This window comes from Harpia harpyja, chromosome 8 (genome assembly GCF_026419915.1).
Source record: "Harpia harpyja isolate bHarHar1 chromosome 8, bHarHar1 primary haplotype, whole genome shotgun sequence".
NCBI classification, from domain to species: domain Eukaryota; kingdom Metazoa; phylum Chordata; class Aves; order Accipitriformes; family Accipitridae; genus Harpia; species Harpia harpyja.
In genome coordinates, this window is record NC_068947.1 from 17,685,916 (window position 1) to 17,713,346 (window position 27,431).

The 27,431-nt window shown below is 47.7% G+C and overlaps 2 protein-coding genes across 7 annotated transcripts in view; one reads left to right on the top strand and one right to left on the bottom strand.

Moving 5' to 3' along the window:
- Positions 1–9,599: 9,599 nt before the first annotated feature.
- TIAM1 (TIAM Rac1 associated GEF 1) overlaps positions 9,600–27,431 on the top strand; it is a 193,102-nt gene continuing 175,270 nt past the window's right edge. For 4 of the 6 annotated variants that reach the window (XM_052794126.1, XM_052794130.1, XM_052794127.1 and 1 more), the window contains exon 1: positions 9,606–9,718. The gene's annotated coding sequence lies outside the window, so the exon portion shown is untranslated. Of the gene's footprint in view, positions 9,719–27,431 lie in introns of all 6 variants that reach the window. The other 2 variants (XM_052794134.1, XM_052794129.1) reach the window with 2 other exon arrangements.
- LOC128145248 (proline-rich proteoglycan 2-like) lies at positions 9,769–12,709 on the bottom strand. The gene is made up of 2 exons (XM_052795085.1): positions 12,652–12,709; positions 9,769–10,358 (listed from the first exon to the last, which is right to left on the bottom strand). Exons 1-2 carry the CDS (start codon positions 12,707–12,709, stop codon positions 9,769–9,771), a joined length of 648 nt encoding a protein of 215 aa, XP_052651045.1.

The window sequence follows — 27,431 nt, forward strand, 5'->3', positions numbered from 1 at the left end:
ACAGATGCCAGCTTAACCTCATGACCAGTGATGTAATCATTTCACAAGTCGACATTGCCCAGTACAGCAAAATGATAATCCCAATCACTCTCCCAGAGGTGAGAAACGTAACTACAGGCAATACATAGAGCATATAAGAATTTACAAAACGCCACCATGTAAACAAATGAATCAACATTGTGACTAACATCTATTTATCTAATATAAGAAATGCGTATGACAAATTTGTTTCAACATGCTCTGGCCAGATCTGTCATTATCTCAACCCTTCGGGCCCCACGTTGGGCGCCAAAAAAGGACTGTCGTGGTTTCAGCCCAGCCGGTAACAAAGGACCACGCAGCCGCTCGCTCACTCCTCCCGCCCCCCTCCGGTGGGATAGGGAGGAGACGGAGGAGAGAAAAGAAAAAAAAACTGGAACCTCGAGGGTTGAGACAAGGGCAGTTTACTGGGACAACACACACAAAAAAAAGGTTACAACAACAACAACGGTACTAATGAAAGAATATACAAAACGAGTGATGCACAGTGCAACTGCTCACCACCCGGAACCCGAAGCTCCGCCACCGAAAGTCGAGAGATCTCCCCCCGGCCCGCTCCCCATTTATATATTGAGCATGATGTCACATGGTATGGAATAGCTCCTTGGCTAGTTCAGGTCGGCTGCCCCGGCTATGCCCCCCCCCCACCTCCCAGGTTCCTGTAAAAATTAACTCTATCCCAGCTGAACCCAGGACACCATCTAAGGAACCTGAAGGTACACAAGTCCATGGGACCTCATGAAATGCATCCTCAGGTCCTGAGGGAACTGGCAGATGAAGTGACTAAGCCACTATCCATCATATTTGAGAAGTCGTGGCAGTCCGGTGAAGTTCTCACTGACTGGGAAAGGGGAAACATAACCCCCATTTTTAAAAAAGGAAAAAAGGAAGACCTGGGGAACTACAGGCCAGTCAGTCTCACCTCTATTCCAGGCAAGATCATGGAGAAGATCCTCCTGGAAACTATGCTAAGGCACATGGAAAATAAGGAGGTGACTGGTGACAGCCAACATGGCTTCACTAAGGGCAAATCGTGCCTGACAAATTTGGTGGCCTTCTATGACAGGGTTACAACATTGGTGGATAAAGGAAGAGTAACTGATATCATCTACCTGGACTTGTGCAAAACATTTGACACTGTCCCACATGACATCCTTGTCCCTAAATTGGAGAGACATGGATTTGATGGATGGACTACTTGTTGGATAAGGAATTGGCTGGATGGTCACACTCAAAGAGTTGTGGTCAACAGCTTGATGTCTGAGTGAAGAGCAGTGACGAGTGGCGTTCCTCGGGGGTTGGTATTGGGACTGATGCTGTTTAACAGCTTTGTTGGTGACATGGACGGTGGGATTGAGTGCACTCTCAGCAAGTTTGCCGATGACACCAAGCTGTGTGGTGCAGTCGACACGCTGGAGGGAAGGGATGCCATCTAGAGGGACCTTGACAGACTTGAGAGGTGGGCCCATGTGAACCTCATGAAGTTCAGCAAGGCCAAGTGTAAGGTCCTGCATATGGGTCAGGGTAATCCCAAGTACAAATACAAGCTGGGTGATGAGTGGATTGAGAGCAGCCCTGCAGAGGAGGACTTGGGGGTGTTGGTTGATGAGAAGCTCAACATGACCCAGCAATGTGTGTTTGCAGCCCAAAAGGCCAACTGTATCCTGGGCTGCATCAAAAGAAGTGTGACCAGCAGGTCAAGGGAGGTGATCCTGCCCCTCTACTCTGCTCTGGTGAGACCCCACCTGCAGTCCTGCATTCAGCTCTGGGACCCCCAACATAAGAAGGACATGGACCTGTTGGAGGTAGTCCAGCAGAGGGCCACAAAGATGATCAAAGGGCTGGAGCACCTCTCCTATGAAGACAGGCTGAGAAACTTAGGGTTGTTCAGCCTGGAGAAGCGAAGGCTCCGGGGACACCTTATAGCAGCCTTCCAGTACATAAAGAGAGCCTACAAGAAAGCTGGAGAGGGACTTTTTACAAGGGCTTGTAGCGATAGGACAAGGAGTAGTGGCTTTAAACTGAAAAAGGGTAGATTTAGATTAGATGTAAGGAAGAAATTCTTCACTATGTGGGTGGTGAGGCACTGGAACAGGTTGCCCAGAGAAGTTGTGGATGCCCCGTTCCTGGGAGTGTTCAAGGCCAGGTTGGATGGGGCTTTGAGCAACCTAGTCGAATGGAAGGTGTCCCTGCCCATGGCAGGGGGGTTGGAACTAGATGATCTTTAAGGTCCTTTCCAACCCAAATCATTCTATGTTTCTATGAAATTAGCAATGACATTGAAAGAAACCCTTTAATACTATAAACTGACAACAAAATGGGGATTGGAAGCAAGGGCTATTGCCTTCCCCATATGTGTCCTTATGACATGAGCAATCATACCCCCGGGAAAGCTCAGACTTTGCCATTATCCAAAAAGTACTCTGATTTTACATATCACTTCACTCGCAACCAGCAGTGAACACAGATAACAGCATTTTTCAAAAAGAGAGGCTAAGGTGGGCAATAATTCATCAAACGCATCTCCTCTTTTACATAATCCTAGATGTGCGAGGATGCGATCCTACTATTAGCCTTGCTGCAGCCTGAACATTATTCAGACAAATACTGGCTGAAAAAAAGGGGAAGGCATTATTATTATTTTTGAAGCATGCAAAGGCCTGGGAGAGCTTCTTCAAGGGACTATAAGGGGTAATAGATAGAGATTTTGCACTCATGGAAGCAGACTGTCCCTGCTAAAAGAGATACTAAGCAGATACAGTTACTTTCTATGTATGGAGTTCAGGGTCTTGGAACCAGTCTGAGTTACATATACTTAAAAGCCAGAAAGAAACCTCCATTATTACATTGTTGTTCCTGTTTTCAAAGAAAAAAGAAGGCAACAACTTCTGGGTTGTGGTGAATATCTTTTTTAAGCTATGGGCAAAGCTGACAGGAAAATAAGTAGAAGGCATGAAGTTCGCCAGTACAGAACAAGTCCTAATTCAATCCAGTTTTGACGGCCTGGTTAGGACTTTGGTGGTAAGCAATCCTTCTGCTAACTGTGTGTAGGACGTAAAATGTCAGCTTACATGTATGCAGCAGCACATCAGGATGTACTGGTAACAGTCTACAACTATTTTTCAAAGAACAATTTCCCTGATTTTTTAAACCCCTTTTTCAATTTTTCAACTTGAAATGTCCTCTGCCATTCCTGTCTCTCAGGTACATGAGTGCATTGCTCAGGAATAAGAGCATTCTTTTCTGTAGAGGAGAAATATCAAAACATGCATTACAAAGAGAAAAATGCTTTATTTACAGATAATTAATTTTACAAATGGACAAGGAATGTCTGGCATAGAGACAGAACTTTGCTTTTGAGCTTTCCTCATCCATACAAATTTTTTGATAAGCAAATGCTATTTCATGTTTTCAGTCATGGAATTACCAGCCTTGCAGTAAGTTATACTCTGTTCATTGTGAATTGCCAAGTTGTTTTTTTCTGAGTGAGCTACTCCTGTATGCCCCTGTCAAAAATGACTATGTTTTTTGCAACTCAATCATTCATAAACTCAGATAGAATCTTCATAGGAAGATGCTTTACTGCTGCTACATTACCTGAAAATAAGGTTTGCTGATGGTGGGCAAATGGTATTTAGCAAAGGCAGTTTTTTGCTCAGTCCCGCATTCTGCTTCCTTTTAAAATTTTTTTGGAGGAGACTGAACTTTTTATGCACACAATCACTGCAAGCCAAAAATAACAACTCTGAAATTAGTACTGAGTAGGTGGAGGGGTACAACTAGCACACCAGCTTGCCATAACAGTCTGGATATATAAATGAAGAGATAAGACTTGACATGCAGAATAACTAGAACTGTCAGATGACTAATGGATTTCACTCATTATATGCTGAGGCCCTGGAAAAGTAGCTAATGAAGTGGGATTACTTAAAAATATGCCTATATTAGCTGGCATAAGACCCAGTTGCGCGGTCAGGTCTGCTGAGACGCAGCCACCTGCCCACATGTGCCCGACCGTGGGAGCCGTGTCCGGGGTGTGGGGGCTGCAGCAGGGAAGGGGGGGGCTGCATTGAGGAGGGGCTGACAGTTCTCCTAACTGTTGTTTGAAGTGCACCTGAGCCTGCACCACGGCAGAGAAAAGCAGTCCCTGCAGGGGCTTCAGCCTCTGGCCCCCTTTTTCCCTGCCAGTGCTGACATGGGTGTCTGTAGAGCAGAGCGGTGAATGGGATGCAGGAGGTGGTCTGGGTGAGCGGCAGCCCCCTCCTCCCTCAGACACCTGGAGTTTTCCACGGGAACAGAAATATTCCCCGATTGGGTCTGATGGTAGACGTCACCTACAGGTCAATACCCCTGACCCTTTCATTTTCCCCCTGTTCTGGGGCAGCTGCTGAAAATCACACCAGTGTTTAAGCAGGGCCGTGCCAGTGTCACACACTGTGGCGGCGGGAGGCAACAGCACATCTCTGGCGTCGGACTCTCGTACACCACTGGATGCGTCTTGCTACCGTTTTGCTTTACAAGCTGCTAGAAAATGTCCCGGCCTTTCTTCACCATTAGCTCTTCTTTACCATTCTTCTCCAGGTACTGCAGAGGACCTGTAGGACAGAGTAGATACTGAGTGTGAGAGAAGCCTGGGGGCTATACGATACTCTGCTGTACGGTGCTCTGCAGGAGCCATAGGCTGAGAAATGGAGGATACAGGGTGCAACAGGACCTGCTGGATGATTGCCTGATTTATTGCCTTGTGTTTGTCTCAAACCATGCTGACAGCTGCAGGATTTCTCTTTTGGACACATATGAAGGCCACTGTACCAGAGGGAGAGTGGCAGACTGGAGAGTGTCTGGTGGAAGGACACAGAATTAGGGGCTAGAGCTCATGGTGTGGCAGGAGCACAGGCTGCCCAGAAGCTGTGAAACCTCCAGCCTTGAAGATATTCAAACCTTGATGAGTCAAGTCCATGCACAACCTCTCTGACTGAAATTAGTCTTGCTTTGAGCAGGAGATTGTTCTAGAGGCTCCCAGAGGTCCCTTCCGATTTCACTTTCCTGTGATTTATGGTCCCACTGATGCCACCGGTGCTCCATGTAATAAAGAAGATCGTCTCCACCATATTGCCTTCCTCAGCCCTCCCTAAAATACCTCAACTCTCCGCTCTGTTTTTCTTTGCAGAATCACATGAAGTAGGAGTGTTTGGCTCCTTGTCCTGTTTTTGCTCTGTGAGGACAGCTCATCATCAAAGCAGTCTGCTGCTGGATGGTATTGGCCAAACCTTGGAAGTGATACAGCCTTCCTCAACCGCTGCTTGGGCAAAGCAGCCGTGCTGCATGGAGGATCTTCTGCTGTCTTTGGCAGCTTCACCTTGGTTGAGAATTGAAATGATGTTCTCCACCTTTTTTTTTACTATGACTTTTCCCTTCCCTTTCACTAGAAGTTTTCCAAAATGGCAAATCATATCAGAGTTACAAATCTTATTAACCATACAACTAATAGCCAGGCTGTGAGACCTTAAAGACTCACAAGTCATTGTTATAAAGGAACGTGTATCAAGTATGCCTAAACATTGGCTGAGGAGCCAAGCATAGCCTACTAACCAAAGGGACAGATTTTCCTTGGGCTGTGTGGAGCTGCCTGCAACATGGAAGAAGTTGATCCTGGGCTGCAGGATATACAGAAATAAAGCAGTACTGTGCCAGGCACACCTGCCTGGTGGGACAGCAGATAACCAGACTTAGCTGGCATGTGATGACAAAGCAGCATTGCCTGGTCCCACTTGGCTGAGCCAGTGATGTGCACCTGCTCAATGGCCAGGTTGCACTTGTGGCCAAAGGTGCAAATAAGGCATGCATCAGACATAAAGAGCCCAAAGTGGAAGAGGTGCATATAATTGCAGGAGGGGAGGGAGGCCAGGGTAAGTAGGATTTGGCCACAGAATCACAGAATGGCTGATGTTGGAAGGGAACTCTGGAGGGCATCTGGTCCAACCCCTTGCTCAAGTAGGGCCACCCAGAGCCAGTTGCCCAGATGGCTTTTGAATATCTCCAAGGTGGGTGTCATGGTTTAACCCCAGCCAGCAACTAAGCACCATGCAGCTGCTCACTCACTCCCCGCCCACCCAGTGGGATGGGGAGAAAATCGGTAAAAGAAGTAAAACTCGTGGGTTGAGATAAGAATGGTTTAATAGAACAGAAAAGAAGAAACTAATAATGATAATGATAACACTAATAAAATGACAACAGTAATAATAAAAGGATTGGAATGTACAAATGATGCGCAGTGCAATTGCTCACCACCCACCGACCGACACCCAGCCAGTCCCCGAGCGGCGATCCCCCGCCCCCACTCCCCCCAGTTTATATACTGGGCATGACGTCACATGGTATGGAATACCCCGTTGGCCACTTTGGATCAGGTGCCCTGGCTCTGTCCTGTGCCAGCTTCTTGTGCCCCTCCAGCTTTCTCGCTGGCTGGGCATGAGAAGCTGAAAAATCCTTGACATTAGTCTAAACACTACTGAGCAACAACTGAAAACATCAGTGTTATCAACATTCTTCGCATACTGAACTCAAAACATAGCACCGTACCAGCTACCAGGAAGACAATTAACTCTATTCCAGCTGAAACCAGGACAGTGGGGCACTCCACAGTCTCTCTCAGCAACTTGTGCCAGTGCTTGGTCACCCACACAGAGAAAGTCGTTCCTGATATTCAGAGAGAACCTCCTGTGTTTCAGTGCGTGCCCATTGCCTCTGGTCCTGTCACTGGGCACCACTGAAAAGAGCCTGGCTGCGTCCTCTTTGCACCCTCCCTTTGGGTATTTATATACATGGATGAGATCCCCCTGAGCCTTCTCTTCTCCAGGCTGAACAGTCCCAGCTCTCCCAGCCTTTCCTCACAGGACAGATGCTCCAGTCCCTTCACCATCTTCGTGGCCCTTCACTGGGCTCTCTGCAGTGTGTCTATGTCTCTCTCGTACTGGGGAGCCCAGAACTGGACACAGCACTCCAGGTGTGGCCTCACCAGTGCTGAATAGAGGGGAAGGATCACCTCCCTCAATCTGCTGGCAATGCTTTGTCTAATGCAGCCCAGGGTACCATCTGCCACTTTTGTTGCAAGGGCACAAGGTCCTTTCCTGCCAAGCCACTTTCCAGCTGGGTGGCTCCCAGCATGTATTGGTGCATGAGGTTGTTCTTCCCCAGGTGCAACAGTTTGTGCTTCTCCTTGCTGAACGTCATGAAGTTCCTGTCAGCCCATTTCTCCAGCCTGTCTAGGTCCCTCTGGATGGCAGCACGACTCTCTGTTTTGTGTCACTCTTCCCAGCTTTGTGTCATCAGCAAACTTGCTGAGGGCACACTCTGCCCCATCATTCAGATCATTAATGAAGATGTTGAACAAGACTGGACCCAGTATTGACCCCTGGGGCACGCTGTTAGTTACTGGCCTTCAACTAGACTTTGTACCACTGACCACCACCCTCTGGGCCCGGCTGTTCAGCCAATTTTCACTCCACCTCTCTGCTCATCCAGCCCATACTTCATCATCTTGTCTATGAATATCTTATGGGAAAGAGTGTCAAAAGCCACACTGAAGTCATGGGAGAAAATACCCACTTGCTCTCCTTTCATCTACGAAGCCAGACTTTTCTTTGTAGAAGATTATCAGGTTGGTCAAGCATGACTTCCCTTTGTGGTCCTAGTTGTGACTGAAGGGCTGAGGTGGCTGAGGACCAGGGCTGTCCTCCTGGTCTGGGATGTTGTAGGAGGTGCAGCAGCCCTACATGGGGCTGGGATGGCTCCTGGGCACATGGAGATTTTGACGTGCAACCCATAGTCTTATGAGATACATTTGTTTACAGCTGATGGACACCTTGAAGATCTGGTTTTAAGTTACACTACTGATTGTGAGCTATAAAACAAACTGCACACCTTTGTATGATTATTCTGAGTGGCCACTTGACTAGCTGAACTTTTCCTAATCTGGGGCCGTAGCACACTATCAAATTTTCATAAGGCCTCCTGGCTGAATCAGTGGGGAATTTTACCTAAAAATCAATATCAGGAAAGGACCTGCATTTAATCTTGCTGATTAAATGCTTTGACTAAAGTGCTTCGTGTGGTAATGCCATTTAAAACCTGCCATTAATTGATCAGTGGTTTGATGAAGAAAACTGATCGTTTATATTTGGATTTGATTTGCAAACAAAATAGTGATTAGTGAGTAGATAGTTGAGATTTTTAAAGGTAGAACAAATACATAGTATTTGAAAATAAATATTCTTTATTCAATACATGTCCAAGCATTAACAATGACGATTGATTTGGATTTCCCTATCTTGACTTTCAAAGTTGATGAGGTGCTTCCACCTTTTTGTGTTTAAAAATCAGCTTGTGTAGTTTGGCAGGTTTTGTAAAACACTTTCAGTTAAGACACAGCTCATGTTTTTTTATTAACGCATTTTAAAATGTACTTATCCAGATTTGAGCTGAGTCATTACTTAAAAAAAACCCCCAACACTTTGGCAGCCAGGGCAATGCTTGTGACAAGGTGCTCTCTGGCTTCCCTGTGTCCCATCGAACGGAGCCTGCGTGTGTGATGCACAGCTAAAGCACTGGCTTAAATTCCCTCAAAATCTTCAGCTGCAGAAATAGCACAGGAGCAGGCTGGCACATGGGAAAAGCCGTCGCTCCTTGTTTGCATCTCTGAGCCATGTAGATAGCCGTTGGCACTTGGGGGTCTCTGGTAAACAGCAGAGAAGGAACGTGGTGCGGGATGGTGCCCGCAGCGAGGGAAGCAAGCGTGGACAAAGCCCGGGTGAAAGATCTGGTACCACCAACACGTGCCGGGCAACGGCTTTTTGTAAGTGTCTGGTGGCGAACGTGAAGGGGGGAGAGGCGAGGAAAGCTCAGCGCTGCTCCAGGGGACTTCGAGCGGGTCAGGAGCCATGAGAGGAAGGTGTGGCCATGCAGCAGCCAGGCACCTTCCTCTCATGGCTCCCGACCCCCTCGCAGTGGTCTGGAACCTTCTTCCCCCGGGCCGCTGCGGCCGGAGACACGGCGGAGGGGGGTCGGGACCCGTGAGAGGACGGTTCCGAACCGCCTCACAAACCGGTTCGACTTCGAAGTCGAGCTCTCCCTGCTCGCAGCCAATCCCGCTCGCCGCCGCCGCGCGCGCCAACTTCGCCCGTCGCCCCCCCCCCCCCCCCGGATTGGCCGGGTTCCCCCGCGCGGCGGGCGCCCCGCACGCCCCATTGGCCGCTTTTGTTGCGGGATCCGCGGTGCGGAAGGGTGCGTGGGGGGTGGTCCGCACGCGGCGCCGCCCGCCCCCGCCGCCCCCCGGGGAGCGGCCCCTCCCCTCCCTCCTGGAAGCCGCGTGGGCCATTGTCACACAACATTCCAACTCCGAACGCCCCGCTGTTCGCCGCCGCCGCCGCCTATTGGCTCTCCCGGCCCGGATTGACTCATCGAGCAGCCAATGGCCACCGGTTTCCAAGGCGGCCGCCGGCGCCGCCCCTCGCAGCGCCGGCAGTAACAATATGGCAGCGGCGCCTATTGGTGGCGGCGCGCTCTGAGCGGCGGCGGCGGCCGCGGGCGCCCGGCGGCGGCGACGACGACGACGACGGGGAGCAGCTCCCTGGGCGGGTTGGCGGCGGCGACCCCCGGTTGCCGAGCCCAGCCGCGGCAGGTGAGTGGCCGGCGGATCGCGTCCCCGTCGCCCGCGCACGGCATCCCGCCTCACGCCGGTGCGCCCTGGCGGAGCGCCCCGCGCCGGGGGCGTTGCGCGGCGCCGCGGCCCGGCTCGCAGCCCCTCCGCCGCTGCCGCCGCCCGCACCGGGGGGGTGGCCTGGGCGGGGTGTGTGGGGGGGGCGCGGCCGCGCTGCTCCGCTGCGGGCGGGTGGGCGCCCGGCCCGCCGGGGCCCGCTTTATTGTTCGCAGTGTGGGCCGCCGGCGGTCGCCGCCGCCGGCGGTCGCCGGTGCGGCGGCGCGGGGATGGCCCCGCCGGGATGCCCGGGTCTTCGCCGGGGTCCGGCCCCGCCGCCGCGCGGCTCCGGAGCCGGCCCTGCGGCAGCCGGCCTCCGGGAGCGCCGCTCCTGCGCCTAAAATGTCACCATCACCGCCCCCCCGGGGGGGCTGCGCGGGGTCCGTGCGGGGGCCGTCGGCCTCCCCCCGGAGAGCCCCAGCAGCCGGCGCTGCCCGGTGCTGGCCCCGCGTGGGGGAGGGGGGGAGGCGGCGGCGGCCACCGGGTCCCTTCCCCGCCGGGTGATGCTGCTGCTGCTGTGGGGGAGCCGTACCGGCCCTGGTGCGGGGGCGCAGCCGGGGTGTCACTTAGGGACCGTAGGCTTAACGAGCGTGTAGCAGGTCAGGGTGGTGTGTTCCCGCCTGCGGGTCACTGCTGAAGGCAGGGAGGGCACAGCCTGCCCGCGCTGCCCTTGCTGAAGTTGGGGACTCCTGACTGATGCACGCAGCCCTAGGCTTGACGGGAAGCGCTGGCACAAATGCGGTCTTTAATAGAGTTGCAGGAACGGGTACGTAATTCCAGAGCTCAGCTCAGTACTAGCACTTTGGATTGGGAAGCGCTGGGAGAAATTGACTCTGTTCCTCCTCGGTCCTTCATCCCACTTCTCCCTCTTCGTGGCAGCCAGAGCACTCTGGGCTAGTGAAAGCTGGCTGGAGCTAGGAAATAGGTAGTACTCGTGACTTGTTAGTCATTTTGCTATGTATGAAATTCTGATTTAAAAATGTATTGGAATAAATTAGGGGAGGCTGAGCTCTATGGAGTGATTACTTGGGTGCCTAATCTGTGATTAGAGCATCTTTTCCCCTTCCTGTATTATTAAAACGCTTCTGTCAATTTCAATGACACTTCAATGCTGTGATATAAATTATTGAACAAGGGCAAATGAGATGTCCTTCACCTTAGCTAGGGCCCTTAGTAAGGGCCCGATCCTGCAGAGAACAACGTCCTTCCACCCCTCCTGCTTCGGCAGCTGTTGGAGCCCCTCTGCCGAGTCCTTGCTCCTGTCCCTGCGCAATCCCTGGCTGCCCTTCCCCTGGCAAAAGCTGCCTTCTTCAGGCAGAGTATTGCTTATTGGATTGCATGTAACGGTTGTCCTTGCTGCTTCCTGATGAGCCCACGTGGATGGGACAGTCCTGTGGGATTTTGAAGGTGCGAGTGACCTTGGAAAGTGCTGTGGTTTTCTCTCTCGGCGTTTGCCTTGATTGCCCTTGTATGCCACGAGCTCTTTGATTTGGGGACCGCTGTGTGCAGAAGTCCTGGGAGGTGTCTTAAAACCTGATCATCACCCCTGTGGTAGTTTTTATGTATATTTGGTAGTGGCAATGAATGTGCTATGCTAGCACCTCCATACTACTTGAGGTAAAACATGATTTAGGAGTGGGTGGGGAACGGGACTGCTTCTTCCATTCTGGGCCCTGGAATGGTGGAGGTGGAAGAGGAATGTGACATACCTGTGGGGACTTGGCTCACCTCTGCTTTGGTTACAGGCAAATTAGTCCTGCTCCCACTTAGGCTGTGGGAACACTTGCTGCCCCAGAATCATGTTTCCCATGGATGAAAAAGCCGTTTCCTTCTTGAACAGCAAAGCAACTAAAAAATGAATTTTTTTAAAGTGATTCTCCTGACAGGACTTTAATCTTTAGCCTTTTTGTTATTGTTATTCTTGCATTAATGATCTGGTTATGCTTTCCAGTATATTAAAGACAATATTCTGGAGTCCTTAAAAAAAATGCTTGTCACCTTTAATGATAACTGACTTTGGGATCTGGCCCTCCATAATCTCATGCAGTGCTGACTCTGATTTGCCTTAAGGGAAACAAGACAGACTGCTGTTTTAAATGGCCTTTTTGGCTTCTCTGGTTGCTCTTGACTGAAGCAGATTTCAGTGAATCCTACCCGATGTCTGTCCAGTGATTCATCTGGTCTTGCTTGGAAGAGGAAAGACAGTGGTTTATTTTTTTTATCTATCAGAGGTGATTACGCTGTGTAGTCATTCAGTGGCCAGGAACATCGGAAAAACCTTGTGAGGCATCGTTTGAAAGGATCACTGTGTGTAACGGGGCAAAAAACCACGTTTGTCTGGTACCAGAGCTCTCTGTTTCTCAGATGAAGTTCTTGTGCTGTAGCGAGGAGCACAGTATAAATAGCAATGCTAGGTTTTAGCCACTGAATTCAAAGTTATGGTTTCCACAGCAACCAGTACTCAGGCTGTCGTTTACGTATGTAATATTTCCCCCTTTTTAAAAAAAAATAAATGTATCTGGCTTCTGGTGTTGTGCTGTGTCCATTCCTCCTCCATGAACCCCCCACACTCATTCCTCCTACTCTGCTTTTGAGCATCCCCCTCTGCTTTCCTTCTCCCGATGGCCATCGTCTTGCTCCATTCCCAGGTCCAGGCTTCCTGCTGCCTTCTCCTGGGCCAGTGGCTGAGGGCTCTGTGTACCAGATCCCGGCCTGTCCACCATGTTCATTTGTCTTCTAAGTCCTCCTTTTGGTACCAGTGTTTGCTTCCAGCTGTGCCTGCAGTGTGATAGGCACCATGCAAGCACAGGAAGAAACAGCCCTGCTTTGAATCCCTGGCATATCCCTCAAATACCTACCTGTGTTTCCCATCTCTCCCTTATCTGGAGGGTCATTGTCTTGATGGTAGGTCGACATGCTCTCCTGGCTCTTGCTCAGTCATTTCTCTTGAGGCTTAAAGGAAATGCAGACAGAGAACTGTGCCCTGTGTGGAGGGCTGCGGGATGTGCCCTCCACATCAGAACTGTGCCTTCTGAAGATCAGGATGCAATGCTTGTTTTTAAAAATGTTTGTCACACAAATGTGCAGCGTTGCTAAAGTGTTTTCATTTATAGCCAGGGGATTGATGTATCTACATGGTTGTGTCCAAGTTACAGTTTCCAGAGCAACTGGAGCTTTGTGTCTTGGAAGACTGTTAACTAAAGCATGAAACATCACATCAAATTTTCCTTTCTTAAATTCTGTAATTTTACCTACTGTTAAAAATGCAGCTGTGCTTATCTGAGAACTTGTTTAAAAACCTTAAATGACCAAGCAGATCATCATCAGATATGTACCTCTGCGATGAGAACAGGAATGGGAAATTTCAGCCCCCAAAGTAATTATACTTACAGTTACAGCGTAAGGCACTTCAGGAGAAAAAAAAAAAGAAAAAAAAAAGGAAGTGCCATCTCATCTGTATCTCTAACCAGAACTAATGACAAAAGTGCAATCTGGCAAAACTGAGTAAAAAGGCTGATGTCAGCTGAAAGCAAACATCAAATGAAGGATTCTCATGGCTGGAGAATTGATCCTAAGAAGGAAGGGGACTCAGGTTCCTCTGTACCTGGGGGCAGTTGGATAGGCTGTGGTGCCGGAGGCTGGTCTGATTTTTTTTTTTTTTTTTTTATTTCCTTCTCTTTCCCCTTTCATTTGGCTGCTGCTCCTTGTGCAACTGGGTCCCTCTTCCAGTGTTTCACAGATGCTTTTCCTCTGGGCAGTAATGCCAAGGACCTTTGTGTCAAAACAGGTCACTTTCCCACTATAATTCCATTTGAGCCAATGTTACTTTCAAAAAAAGTTGATGTATCTGTGTTGTAGGTTTTCTCCTTGCTCTGTGAAGAGTTTTGTCAATAATAGGCATGTCATTCCATTATAAATTACCCTACTGGATACTCAGATTGGTTTGAGCAATGGTGCTATAAAATGGTTTGCAGGTTACCTGGGGAATCTCAGCCAGGAGGCTTTAAGTGTTGGTTTGTGTAAAAAGGAATTACAAAGAGAATGTCTCAGGGGTCTTCCTTTCTATTTTTGTTAGTAACCTTCCAGCTCAATGTTTTTCTTTTTATATATTTTGTATCTATGTATATATATGTGTAATGTTCCATTGATGTTGCCGTCTATAATAGCATTGTCAGCAGCCTCTGGTTTTTGCTTAATAAAATGGAGGAATGATTCTTCTCCTACGAGATGGTTTTTAAATGAAACTTAAACCCAAACCTTGTGATCTTTGGTGTGCTGCCCAGATTATAGAAACAAAATGATCGAAACAGCAGCTGGCAATGGCTTGAAGTGAGTTGAAATACCTTGAACTTCTCTCTGAGTCTCTTTGAGAAAAGGTAGGGTTTTTGTTTTCTCTGTAGTCTCTTTGTGATACAGCACAGACCAAGAATGGATTTTAGCTTGTTCGCATAGGAGCAGGCTGTTGCTCAGTAGCCGTAACCCACCTCCATGGCGGGTGATGTTGCATGCCGGGTCGTGAGGCAGAGAAAGCTGGTAACAAGCTGGGAGAAGAGCCAGATTCTTTGCTGGAGTAAGAACTGCTTGTTTATTTTCCTGCATGCTCAGAAAGTGCCAGTGTGTGCCATGCTATCAACTTAATTGTCTAAGTCTTTCTAAGTGAAGGTACCACTGCTGGGGTTCAGCGTTGTGTAAATGCATCCATCTTGGCAGCAGGACACCTAGTTTTACTTTTCTCCAGTGCACAGTATACATACAGCTCTTTCTTGACCTTCTCCATTAATTTCAGTGGATAAAGCCAAGTCTTCTGAGGGACCAGGCATTTGAGAGTTGGAACAAGATGCCTAATCCATTAACATTAAAGCAGACTTATTTTAAGAATTTCTTCTCTTGAAAGAGCAGGCAGTAAGGGTGGTGGGAAGGTCTTGTATTCTTAACCAGGTGTCCTGGTGCGTCACCACAGTCCTTCGATCTACTTGGGGACCTAAATTTGTAGTGCCTGACCAGCTGCTTCTGTGGTAACCATTGCTGGGGGAGTGATGTAACAAGGCTGCAGTGGGCTGGAGTGTCGCTCCCACCCTGTGTATCTTCCACCTGGGAGGTCTCCCTTGCAGCTAGGGTAGACCCTTGGCTTTGAAAAGCGAGATGGAGGAGGAGAAGGTTAAGATCAAAGAAGAAAGGCAAGAGGTTATTGTCTGTGCCTAAGTGATGAGGAGGGACAGTCTGGTCCAGAGCATTGGATGTCACAATTATGGAAGAATAGTTCATGAAGTACTCTGTTTTTCCCCAAACACTGTTTTTGTTTTTGAAAAAACATTAAATAAGTTCTGCTCTTTCAAACTAGGTAAGTACCAACTTTTGACTGGGGCTTTGTGCTTGTTGAAAACAATCGTTTTGCCTTACAGTTGGGAAACATGTCTTCTAGTAGCACCAAATCTCTGTATTTTGAGTTTTGCAGCCCAGGCTGCAACAACAAATACTTGGAACATCCTTGGTCACAGTTATCTTGTGCATGAGAGGATTCTTTACTGCGTCACATTATTCAGCATGTCTTTATGTCTAATTGTTTTTCCCCTTCATATGCTCTGTTCCTAAGATTAGTACAGTTTTCCTCCTTGTGGATAAATAATTTAAACACCTGAACTGATTAAATGCATGCATCTGAGCTCAGAACAATCACGACTTTTTTTTTGTTTGTTTTGGATTCAAAGACTGACTTTTCTGAAGAAGATTAAAAGCAACTGAAAATAGCTTCATCACGGAAACATCAAGCATAACTTGAAAATTATTGCTATCATGTCATAGATTCTAGCAGTGTACATTTGCCTTCCCATTAGCAACATCTTATTGAACAATCAAGGGTTTATTGACAACTCATTTACTTTGCCTAATTGTATGACTTACTGGAGGGCAGGACCGTCCTTCCCTTTGTGGAATGATGGCAAAGACGTCGATGCAAAGTGGGTCTGTGTTGTGCAGTAACTTGATTGCTCTGTTGGAGGGTGTTTTGTGAAGACAAAGTTGACTGCAGAAGGTTTGAGGCAACCTCCAGCGTTGGATTTGACTGTGCATTACCTGCAATGTGCCCTTACCTGGCATGGCATGGGAAGATACCAGGGTCCTTTGGGCCAAATGTGATGCCCCTGTGAAGTGGCAGGGCTCATGGGGGTGGGTGGCTGCACCAGAAGGTCAGGGCTTGGCTCAGTGGTGCCAGGTGGCAACAGTCTGTATTGGTGTCAAGAGAGCTGTTGGGAGATGTTTAGGAGCCAGGAGCTGTCAAGTTCCCTCTCTGCCGTTGTCATTTCTGCTGCTGTGGGCTCATGTGAGGGCTCATACAAAACCCTTGCACTGGTGGGGGCAGATGTGCCTCTCGCTGGGGAGGGTGGAGGAGCTGCAGCAGTGCTTCCCTTCTGGTAGAAGTCCTTTCTGCTAATTTTCTTTCCAAAATGTCTTTTCAAAGAGGAACAGTTCTTCTGCTTTCCCCATGTAAAGCCATACATGCTCCACAGCCACCTCTGGAGAACTGCAAGCCAAACCAACTACCTAAGGATAGAAGTATTTGTCCTTAATGTGAGAGCCATCTCATCCTGCATCGTTATCAGTCAGTGCTCTGCCGTTTCATCTCAGACTGGCTGACAATAGCACTCTCAGATGACTGGAGTTTCCTCTCCCTTTGTTGTAAAAAATACTCTTAGGAACTACCTTTATAGAGTAACTGCATATCTCTAGGCTAAAGTTGGAAAATATTTCTCATCTCTCACTCAAAACATCTTCTATCTAGAGATTTAAAACCTCATACCAGAAAGCTGTGGCCTAATACTTTGCTTGTGATTTTCTTGTATACCAGTGCTACTCTACAAGAACATGAATACCTTGACTGCCTGTCTCTTGTCCATCTTACTTGCAGAAGAAAGCATGGAGAAAACTAGTGATGTTATGAAAGTTTCACTTTGCATTTTGATTCCCCCCTCCTTTTGTGTGTGTGTGTGTGCAGTAACCTGGCCTATTTGTCATCACATTAGCCCTCCGTCTGGCTTTCCACCCTCCCTGATAAGCAGTGCTCAGTCAGGCACCAGGCTTTCAGCAAGCCAGGGCAATTCCTGCTTGGATCCAGTTACTGCTTGTCAGTCAGACCTATCCATTATCATAGCAGCAGGCGGTTTTTGTTGTTTTGAGTTATCTCTTACTCTAGTCCATCACAGTTAGTTCTCTTTGCTTCTTCTAAAGCAAATCCTGTGCCTGCCTTTATCTCTTGGCATGGTTTGGGGAGAGATGTGGGTTTCCTCATTAACACCAGGCAGGCCTCCTGAGTGCTTTCTGCCTGACTTCAGCTCTTGCCATCCTGATCTCAAAACAGGCCCTCTCTCCTGTTTGCCACCTCCTCCCACTCCAGCACTGCTTTGATCTCCTGGGCCATGGAAACCCCCTGAGCTTTGAAAGCTTACTGTCCTGCTGCCAGTCATTCCTTCATGATGAATGGCCTCACAACCGGGCCAGGCTCTCTGTGCTGTGCCCCACCGCTTGTTCCTGTCGCTCTCCTCTCTGTCGGCACTTTCCCTGTGACTTGCTGCTGTTAGTCTCCAGTGAAGCCTTGGGCAAAAGGTACTTCCCTCTGCATCCAAGCCAGCGCTCCAGCAGTGCTCTGTTCAGTTGCATCAGCTCCTCAGCTCAGTTTGCTTATTGAAAGCACGTCTTAAAACCTTAAGACTACTGCTTCCTAACCACCCAACGAGTTCCTGCAGAGTTTTTGTGCTCTTTGAAACTTATGAAAGCCTTGATTCAAGCCCTATCTGCATTTCTATCTGCACCTGCATAACTTGCAGGAGGCCTCCATTTGTAGCTTGTTTCTTCATCATGGACCTTCCCTAGAGTTTGGGTAGGTGCCTGTGCGACATGATTGCAGAGGCACTTTTAAAACTGTTCTCCACTGGCTGTGTGACAGGTGAACCTGAGAACCACAGTAAAAAAAAAAAATGCAGAGAGAACTGGCTTCAGTTAATTTTTCCACTTACTATCATGTTCTTTTATCATCATGCTTTTAAGAGATAACAGTGGGTTTTGATCCAGAGGGTCTGATACCTGCTGTGCTGGGAGACGGGGAGCTGTTACGGTGATGAAGCAGCATGACAGCTAGTGATACTTAACTTGTTCCAACTCGGGAGCAAAAAAGATTAAGCATCTTCCCTAAAGAGACTTGGCTTCCCTGCAGTATTAGCCAAGACCAAGTGAGGGAGGAAAAATGCAAAACAATGCAGAAAGTGCAGAAACTGGATGATGTGAGAAACATTTTGCGTTGAGGCTGTTGCATCCCCACCTTGTTACTAGTTCTGCTTAAGTCACTTCTTGGCTGCTCAGGTACAGCTGAAGCAAAAGAGCCCCAAAAGGATCTGTGCCACTGTTACTGCCTCTGGTGCCTGAGCTATCTCCTTCCAGATGAACCAAAGGTTTTCAGCCTGGCTCTGTCTTATGTTGTTGTGCATCCCCTGTGTCTGTGGGAGCTGGGACAGGTGAGACAGGAGCTAGCTGCGGTGATTTCGGAGGCAGGAGGAAACCCCAGGAGCAGTCGAGGCTAGGCAGATGTTGTGCTTGTTGTTTAGCCCCTGGGAAAGAAAGCCTTCCCAGAGCCTGACTGGTACTGATGCCCATTTGTCCCTGGGGCAAGGGGCGCAGGATGTTTTAGGGAGGCACTGATTGATTGGGGCCATGCAGTTCCAAGTTACTTACCATTTTGGCAGGATTGTCTCTGTAGAAAGAAGAAAGGCTGTCCGCATTAAGTGACTAATTTTTTTAAAGCTATTTGTCTTGTTTTGCTTGTAGACATTAATGGACCTGTGTACAAAATTTTCAAGACCTGTTAATGGGGTGGTGGTGTTGAAGTGTAGTGGGGTTATACGGAGTGCAGAAAGGGAAAGCCTCTTCTGAAGACTCAGCATGTGATGGTGGGAAAACCTGTTGCACTCGTACAGCAGAGGAGGACAAATGTAGCTTCTGTTTACTCTGTGCTCTCTGTATGGCACATGTTAAAAATGTATGTGTTGCGTTTAAGAAAAATTAAATGTAAATCCTGCTATGTTTGCTCGTAAAATACATTTCCTCACTTGGTTATCATTGTCTCCTGGGAAAGTCGCACCAGTTGTATTAACTTAATGGCAGAACTGCTAATGAAGTCAGTGGGTTCGGGATTTCACCCCATTACTCAGAAAACTTTGTTTATTCTGTTGCTATAGGCTGTGGGGTTATAAAAACGTGATTGCTTCGTGCTCTCAGTTTGCAAAAGGGTAGTTGTGAGGAAGGAAACTTGAGCTGATAGAAGTACCTGCCAAAATAATTAACTGCATAGCTAAATGGATATAAAAAGACCAGACAAGTAAATTGCTTTTGTACAAATAGCCTTTTTTCTTTTTTTTTTTTTTTTTGAGGCTTGCTGAAGTGTGAAGATCCCTCTGTGAAAATAAGGTGAGCAATTAGTATTAATTGATTTGGTTTTTAATATCGGTTGGGATGAACTTGCTGAGGATTAGTGTGGAGAAATTTCAGGAGAAATTGATTGCATTTCATCTCTTCCATGTGTAGCTTTCCCTTAAACTGCTAATGAAGGTTCAATAACTAATGAACAGAATGTTTCGTTAAATGTGCGTTCAGCTGAGAATAGTTAACAAGTGTCTTTTTGGGATCCCTTTTCCTTGTTAGCCCCTTCCTTTGCTGGGTATACAGTCTTGGATTTTTTTCTTTGTTTTTTTAAAGGTGTTAGTGGAGATAATAAGACTTTTGTGTCCATTCCTATATTCCTCTTTGGAGAGTATTTTGCATGGAAAGGCTGGGGGTTTTTTGTGTGTTTTGCCTTTGGTAGCAATTACTGCTGCTTGCAGTTGTGGCTTCCAGTTCAGAACAAAGCTGTTCTGTGTGCCTAGCCAGTAATAATTGTTGACAGTTGATAATGTTGGAGACTTCTTATTGTGGCTGCGATCTGAATTATACCAACTGCTACTGAACCCAAATTATAGGTTTTTTTAATTTTAGCTTCAGGGCTCCCATGCTGGAATATTCTCTTTCCTCTGGTAATAAACCAAATAAAAGTTGGTGTTAGAGGTCTTTCCTAAACCTACCAAGCGAGACGCAGAACTGAAGTGTCGCAAAGACTGCCTAAATTTCTATTCTTACTCTTGTCTGCTCTCAGACTTTCCTGGTAACACCTAGTTATCGCATCCCATGGGGTGGTTAAACTCGTTCACTGCATGTTTAAATCTGCAATATATATGTTAGGTGGAATATATTGAGTAAGAGGGGAATCGCTGCGGGACTCTGTGTATCCAGTTACTGATGCAGCTCATGGACCACAAGCCACTTAAAACCCAGCCTGAGCAGCTGGAAACGGAGGGCGGCTGCTGCGGCGGCAGGGGCGGCTCAGTGATGAGACCCCCGGCGTGGGGGAGCTCTTGGTGCCTGCACCAGTGACGGAGAGTTGCCGCTGCGGATGAGGCCTCGGCTGCGAATCTTTCTTGCTTGTAGCTTTGAATGAGGTAACTGGTGTTACCTGGGCATTTTCCAATTTGTTTTCTTGGTTAAATTTTCATGAGTAGGATGGTATGAAAATGAACGTGTCATTAACAAATGTCCGGGAATGCTGCTTGCTCAGAAGTGATTAGGAGATTAAGTAATGGATTAATTGTAATTATTCCACCAGAACCATTCTAATGTGTGTAGACACAAGGCATGTGTCCTCTCTGAAAGGGTTGTGTCTGGGGCTTGCTCACGTGGGGGTGTGAGAAGGGGGTGTGTGCATTGGTTTACTTTGGAGAATTATTTGTTGGCAATTCACGTTTCATCCTTGTTTCCCAGATTAAAACTGTTTAGCTTTCAGCTTTGAATTGGTCTGAAATTTTTACTTTTCCTCTTCATGTGGACGTTGTCTGTTGGCAAAATATGATTTCAGGGAAATGTTCTTTTTGCATCACAGGAAGGCTTAAGAAGCTTGCGAGAATGATAAAACACTTTTTCTTTGGTCACTTGTGAGTGTCTGGAGGTACCTGCTGAGGCATGAGTTGAAGGTAAGCTCAAACCAGATGAACAAGGCGGTTCTTTGTGCAGCCTCCTCTTCCTGTGGGGTCTTGTGAATACACTCTCACCATTGTATTTGATTTTTTTCTTCAATGAAATATGTCTGTGGAAAGCTGCTAAATAGTGCCAGACCCTTCTTTCCTTGGGATGGGTATAAGACCAGGGCAGATGCTACTGACACTTCTCTGAAGTGCTCTCCCAGCTTCCAGCACTGTGCAATTTGGGGATTTCACAGGCCAGCAGCAGCCTCTTTGTGTTGAACAGCTTTTTCCAGAGGGAGCCAAGCAATGTGTTATTTTGCCCTTCCTGTGAGTGGCAGTGGCCGTGAGATCTTTGGGTGCTGTGGGTCCCAAAGGTGGCCCTGACTGGCATGGCCGTGGAGCTCACCTAGCTGGACCATTGGTCAGGTGCCACCTGGCCACTGCTATCCATCTCCAGTGCAACCACAGCCTAAGAATGGGGAAAAAATTATGGTTTAGATACGAGCGAAGGTTTACGTCACTACTACCTTGGGCTTTTATGTTTCAACTAGTTGTGTGAGCAGTGGTGCTTGAGTTAAACGTCTGTGTAGTAGCTTGTGGTGGCATTGACATGAAATCCCTTACGCTGGAGCATCCACAAAGATGCTCCGGCCTAAGGGATTTCATGTCCTTGTGAGCATATTTCAGGGCATCAGAGACTGCGTCCTCCAATTTAGAGGTACCCAAATGCTGATTCTCCTCTCTCACTTGATTTCTGATGGTCTGCACCAGTTTTTGTGATGACTGCATGCATTTCTCTCTGGATAGTGTGAACTCAAAATTTGGCAGTGTTGTCACCGTATATATCACCTGTATTGGGTGTATGTGGTGTGTGAGGCTTGTGATGGGTCAAGGAAAGGCTTGGATGGTATTGACCAGCAGTTTTAGTTGATGACCAAATCCATGGTGTGGGTGGGGTTTTTTTTTGTGTACCTCAGGTCAAGGATGAATTAATTTTGATGTTAAAAGCTCGGGCATAGCTGCAGTGGGCCATTCACAGCTTTCTGAAGACAGTCATTGAAGCATGTGACTGTGGAGGTACTTAGTGGTTCACTAATTACATTACTCACTTCAGCTTCCTCGGGCCATCTGTGGTTAATGAGCTGCTGGCTCTGTAGATGGCATTAAGGTCTGATGGCTGTAGATGTTGCTCGCTCAGTTCTCCCATAGCAATGCTCAGAAAAAGAGCTGGGCTTCAGCTGTCTGCCTGACCCCTACAAACAGACATCCTTCGACAGGGAGGTGTGGGACAAGTCTCCAAACATAGGGTGCTCCAAGCTTGTAGGAAGAAGCTGGGTATGAAAAAAATTTGCAAAATGCTTATGACTTGTTAAGACTTCAGACAAAGACTGGTGGTTTACTGAGGAAACTCAGTATCTTTTCTGGCAGACAGTCACTCTGTCTTGTATGCAGGTGTTCCTGGCCCCTGCCTGCTGTGGAAAAGTGGAGGGACTGAAGGACAGGGAACAAAATCCAGCAAAGAAACATGGGAAAGCTGCTATGGGAGCCCTCTGGTAAAAATGGCCCTGAGCAAGTGCAATTAGTGGCAGCTGGGGTATGTGTATGTGGTAGGTGAGCTTCTTGGAAGTTCTGGGTGTATAATATATAAATAAGGTCTTCTGAAATGACAAAAACGTCTCTTGCTGTACCTTCGTTTCTGTCTGTGTTAAATTAGAAAACGCACTCTGTTTTTAACAAAGCAGACCTTGTTAAACAAAAGCTGTGAGTATGGGCACCCTTGAATTAAACAAAGCAGAAAAACCTACACGTTTGGTGTTTGGATGCAGTTGTGAAGCCGAATACTTGACTTAACTGAAGGATCCCACACGTCATCCCCTTCCCTCACCTTTTCTCCCTGTTGTGGGGTGGGATCTGCCCTGATGTCCTCCACCTATGGCCTTGTCCAGGGGGTGAAAGAGGCTAGGGGACAGTGAGGAGGCATCTGGAGAATGTGACAAAACGACGGGGAGGTGAAAAAGTGCTTGAAGGTTTGGCCAACAGACAGTAGGTTTCCTTGGTTTTTGTTTTTTTTTTTTTCTTAACTAAGAGTGCCAAAAGGCACTCCCCCCTCCTTTCCCTTCCTGGAAAAGAATTAAAAACAGCCCTCAGAAGGGACCCCCAGGTTATGATAGATAAACTGTCTGCATTTTTGTGGCGAGGAGAGGTCTTCTTCCCTTAGCCCATACCCCATGCAGGCGCTTATCCTGCATCTGAGCCCTGGTGCTCTCTGGTTTTACTGACACTTTTAAAGAGAACTAAACTGTTGGTCAAGTCCCACAAGCCTCCTCGGGCAGATGGACATGACTGTGGCTGCTGCAAGTGGGGTCCCAAAGTCCTAGAGGGCTTCTCCTGTCTTTGCTGGTTTTGCACAGGTCTGTGTAGGGCAGGTGTGTCAGGACAAGCACAGACCGCTGCTGGAGGGAAAAGCAAGTCCTCTGCAAGTGCTCTTCCTCTTGCTGGACACCTGAAACACCAGCTAGGTGAGCTTGTGTGCTTGATTACTTGTTGCTGAGCTTCTGTGGCTGTTTCTGGCCCTGGCCCCTGTAGTTTATTTTCTTGATGTGGCCTTCTGTTTGTGTGGAGCTCAGACATGAAATACGGGCTTGCCAGGGTAATATTTACTCTCTCTTTGCCTAGGATTGTTCCATTCAAATGGAGTAGTCTTACAAGTTTAATGACTTTTTTTGTAAGCCCTTTGCCTGTTGCCTCCTTTTGTCCTGCAGTGGGAGCAGGAGAGGCAGTAGCAGCAAAGATGACTGAATCCTGTGCTCAAAACCAAAACTTTCAGCATGGTGTGGCTGTAGAAGGAAATTCATAATTTTTCTGCAGACTACCAGAATCGTCTTGAAATATGGGAGGAGAGGAAGAAAAATTATGCTTCAGTTTGCTCTGTTCCCCACCTTGTCCTGGAAGTGTGGGAGGTTGTCCTTGGGCTTGGGTCTTGCCTGACCTGTTTGCTCCATCCTGGGGTGGGAGGAAAAAAAAAAAGGGTATAGATGAAACTCTGTACTAGAAACAGAAAAGACCGTTTTTCCAGAACAATTCGAGCTGTGCCCTGTTGGCATGCTTAAGGGTCGGCAGCAGGAGTGAGAGCACAGTTTTGCTGCCGGTGGAGAGAGCCCTCAGGATCCACGCCAGCTGAAACCCTAACCGAGGTCTGTGGAGGAGGTGGGGACACCCTAATGGGAGTCATCATGTGGCAAGATTGGGAATGGCAGCACATGAAATGCCTCAGGAGAATTGCCTGCTGCAGATGCTTGAGGTCTCTGGAGTCAGTGAACAACTGAATCTCAGTCTGCTGGGAGGTAACTTATTCCTTCTTTTGATGGACAGGAGAGGGAAGAGCTCATGCATGGTGTCTCTTGGCAGGGGCAAGAGGGAGTGAGCAGCAGTGTAATGCAAGCATCTCGGGCTGGGGATCCTGCTCAGTGACTTGCACAGCCCAAGGGCCATGGTCCGTGACAGCCAGCAAAAGCAGCAGCCCCGGGGGGAGCTCCCGAGGCTTCCGTTTGACGCTGGGGAGCTGTGGCCAGCAATGCGAAGCAGGCTACCCATGTAACACCAGGTGGGGTAACAGCACTGGTCCAGGTGGATCATCAGGTGTGTGCGAGCGGGAAGGAGGCCACTCAAGGAAGTGTACAGACCTGCTCTAGAATGAGATTTCCTGACTCTGCCAATCAGCCAGATAAAAAAGATGGATAGTGAATTGGGGCTGCTGGTGCAGGCAGAGCTGGGTGTGAGGTGGGAGGTCAGAGGGATGCGTGGTCTCTGAGCTATGCAGCCTGTAGGCCAAGAGCAGGCTTGTATATGTCAGCAGAGTCCAACACATCTTCAGGGGCTTTCACTCATGACCGATAGTAGTAAATGTTGCTCTCTTAGATCTGCCCAAATCCTTGTTGACAGAAGGAATGTGCAGATTTCTTGCTTCATGCCTCCTCTGCACCAGCACACTCTGCATGCACACACAGAGGGGGACCCATTTATCCAGCTTTCCTCTGGACCACTGATAATCTTTAGGTTTTGGGGCTGGGAAGCCTCCTGCTGGGTTTCAGTTCCTCTCTTGAATGAGAAAAGCTCATTTGGAGAGGTATTTCAGCATCCAGCTGCAAACATGGGGAGTCTTGCAGTGTTGTTGCTGGGTGGGGATCTTCTGAAGACATCTGTATTATGTGACCTTATTTCTACACAGACATGGTTTTCAGCTGCAAGGATGCTATCTACTGAAGCTGCTGAGAGCATGCCCTGTGTTGGAATGAGGGGAAAAAATGATGGAAATGATGAGGATTCAACATCATGTCTGTGAGGGACAGAAGTCTCTCTTTAGGGCTGGTGGCTGTCCTTAAAAGAATATACACCTTTTCTCAAGCTGAAGCTGGAAATTGTTTTATTTTTTGTACTTTTGAAGGGTTTCCAAGGAAACAATAAGAGTCGTCAAGCGTTTTGAAAGTTACCCACGAGTGTTGCCCTGCCTGAAATCTGCATATGGCTTTTCCAGGACCAGTGTGCTTGTTAGCTGATCTGCTAAGCTAAGCATCTCTTTTCATGTCACTAAACTGTTTTCTTGGTCTTGGCTGTCAGTTGTACCTCAGTGGTGAAACTGCTTCCTTTAGAGAGCTGTGCCAGAAATTGCTTGGAGCTGAATCTGCAGTAACAGAGGACTGGGTATAGTCTGTAGGAGTTAGTGAGAGAAGACTGATACCTTAATCGTACAATTACGGCAAGCGACAAACAACAGAAGAGTAAGATTGATAAGGCCGAACTGCATGAAGGAAATCAGCCAGCACCAGCAGGTTGCAATGTGGGCATATGCGTGTTTCTGAGATGGGGAGAAAATCTGTGCCTGACTTGTTTTCTTTCTAGGCCTGCTTTGGTCTTTGTGAAAAGGAATAATTTAATCACCATTGCCTTAGTGTTAGCTTTAAATGTATTGTTAGTCAGGTTTTCAGGTGTTAAGATGACCTTTGTTTCTGAAGTGATTATGAAAATACATAAGCTTGTCTCCCCAAGAGAATTTAGAAGTGTCTTTGCCCAGCTTGGGCTGGCAACTCTGGATTTCTCCTCATTGTGGATAGAAAGAACAAGTTGTCCCAAGGTGATGACTGAGTCTCAAGTTTTACAGAAAATAAGAAAAAACATTTTTTTTTGTCTCTACTATGTCTGTGCACTGAGTCTTCACTTCATGTTACCTGGGTATTTATTGAAGTGCAGTCTTAGCATGAATAATATCAGAGGCAGGTATTTTACCATGTTTCTGTATGCCAGTTTCTCATTTCCCTCTCCTTTCCTCCTCCTCCTCCTCCATTTGCCATGGTCATGGACCTGCCACCGTTAGAGCAGTGCATGTGTGAAGCTGTAGAAGACCTTCCCTCACCCAGGAGCTCTGGAGTCCCAAGTCCTCCACCACCGCCCATGTTGTGTGCTGTGTTTGGTGAGGCCTGTTTGTTTTCACTCATGCATGGTAGTCATAATTGTCTCTTTTAATAAATGTGAGTACGCAGAAGTATTTATACCATCAAAGTGTCTGATGCAAATGTACAGTCTTCTCTCGGCACATCATTCCTTCCTTCCTTCCCCCGAGTATTTTAAAGCCTCCTTGAGATGGTGGGAGGAATTGTATGTGAAATGCTCTTTATCTTTCTAAGAGGTGTCTGAACCTGTTTGTACTTCAGGGGCGGGTACTATACCTCCTTCTCTTATCCCCGTGAAAGACCAGCTTTTCTTCTTCTGTTTGCAGGATGCTTTGGGCTTTCCCTTTGCTTGGTGGTGTCACAAGCCACACAAAATAGGAAGATGCCAGAAATATGGGAAAGGATGGGCAGTTGTCTGTGTGTGTGTGTGGTTGTTTTCTTCTTCCCTGCAGTTGACTGTGGCAAGTAAAGGAATCTCTGATCCGTAGCAGTATCTGGCCACTAAATGCTTGCCTGATGAATTTTAACCAGTGTGAAATTTGAAGATAATGTGTTGAGAAACGTCACTTGCTTGTCACCCTCCCATCCTGTGGCTTAAGGGTGGGGGATGCCCAGGGGTGTCCCTGGAGCATGGGTGCAGTACCATGCACTCTGGGCTTTGGGAAGGCTGTGGGGTACCTGGACCTGCTGCTTGCCAGTTGCAGTGGCTGACACTGTAAGAAGAAAGCACCAACGCATACAGGACAGGTTTTGTTGAGGGAGGGATGTTTTTGCTGTAATTTACTACTATGCCATTTCCAGTCTTGTCTTTGCAGGAGGTGCTCTCTTCCCTCCACACTGTACCCCATCTGCTAATTGCTTTCCTTCCAGGGATTCTTGGTGCATGTTCCCTTCCATCCCAGTCTTTAGATACCTGTTGAAGAAAATTGATACTTTCTTCTTTTCTCTCACCAAGTGCTGATAGCTAAATGTTGCTGGAATGGCGTCTTTTTTGAGACATTAAAGGTGACTGCATTTCTGAAGGAATTAAGAAGTGCCAGGATCTGATCTGTCTGCCAGATCAAGTGGAGCATATTTCTTGCATGTGCTATTGCATATTACAAGACCAGGACGATAATTGTTCCTGGTTTGACTTGGTGGCATATTGAGATGGAA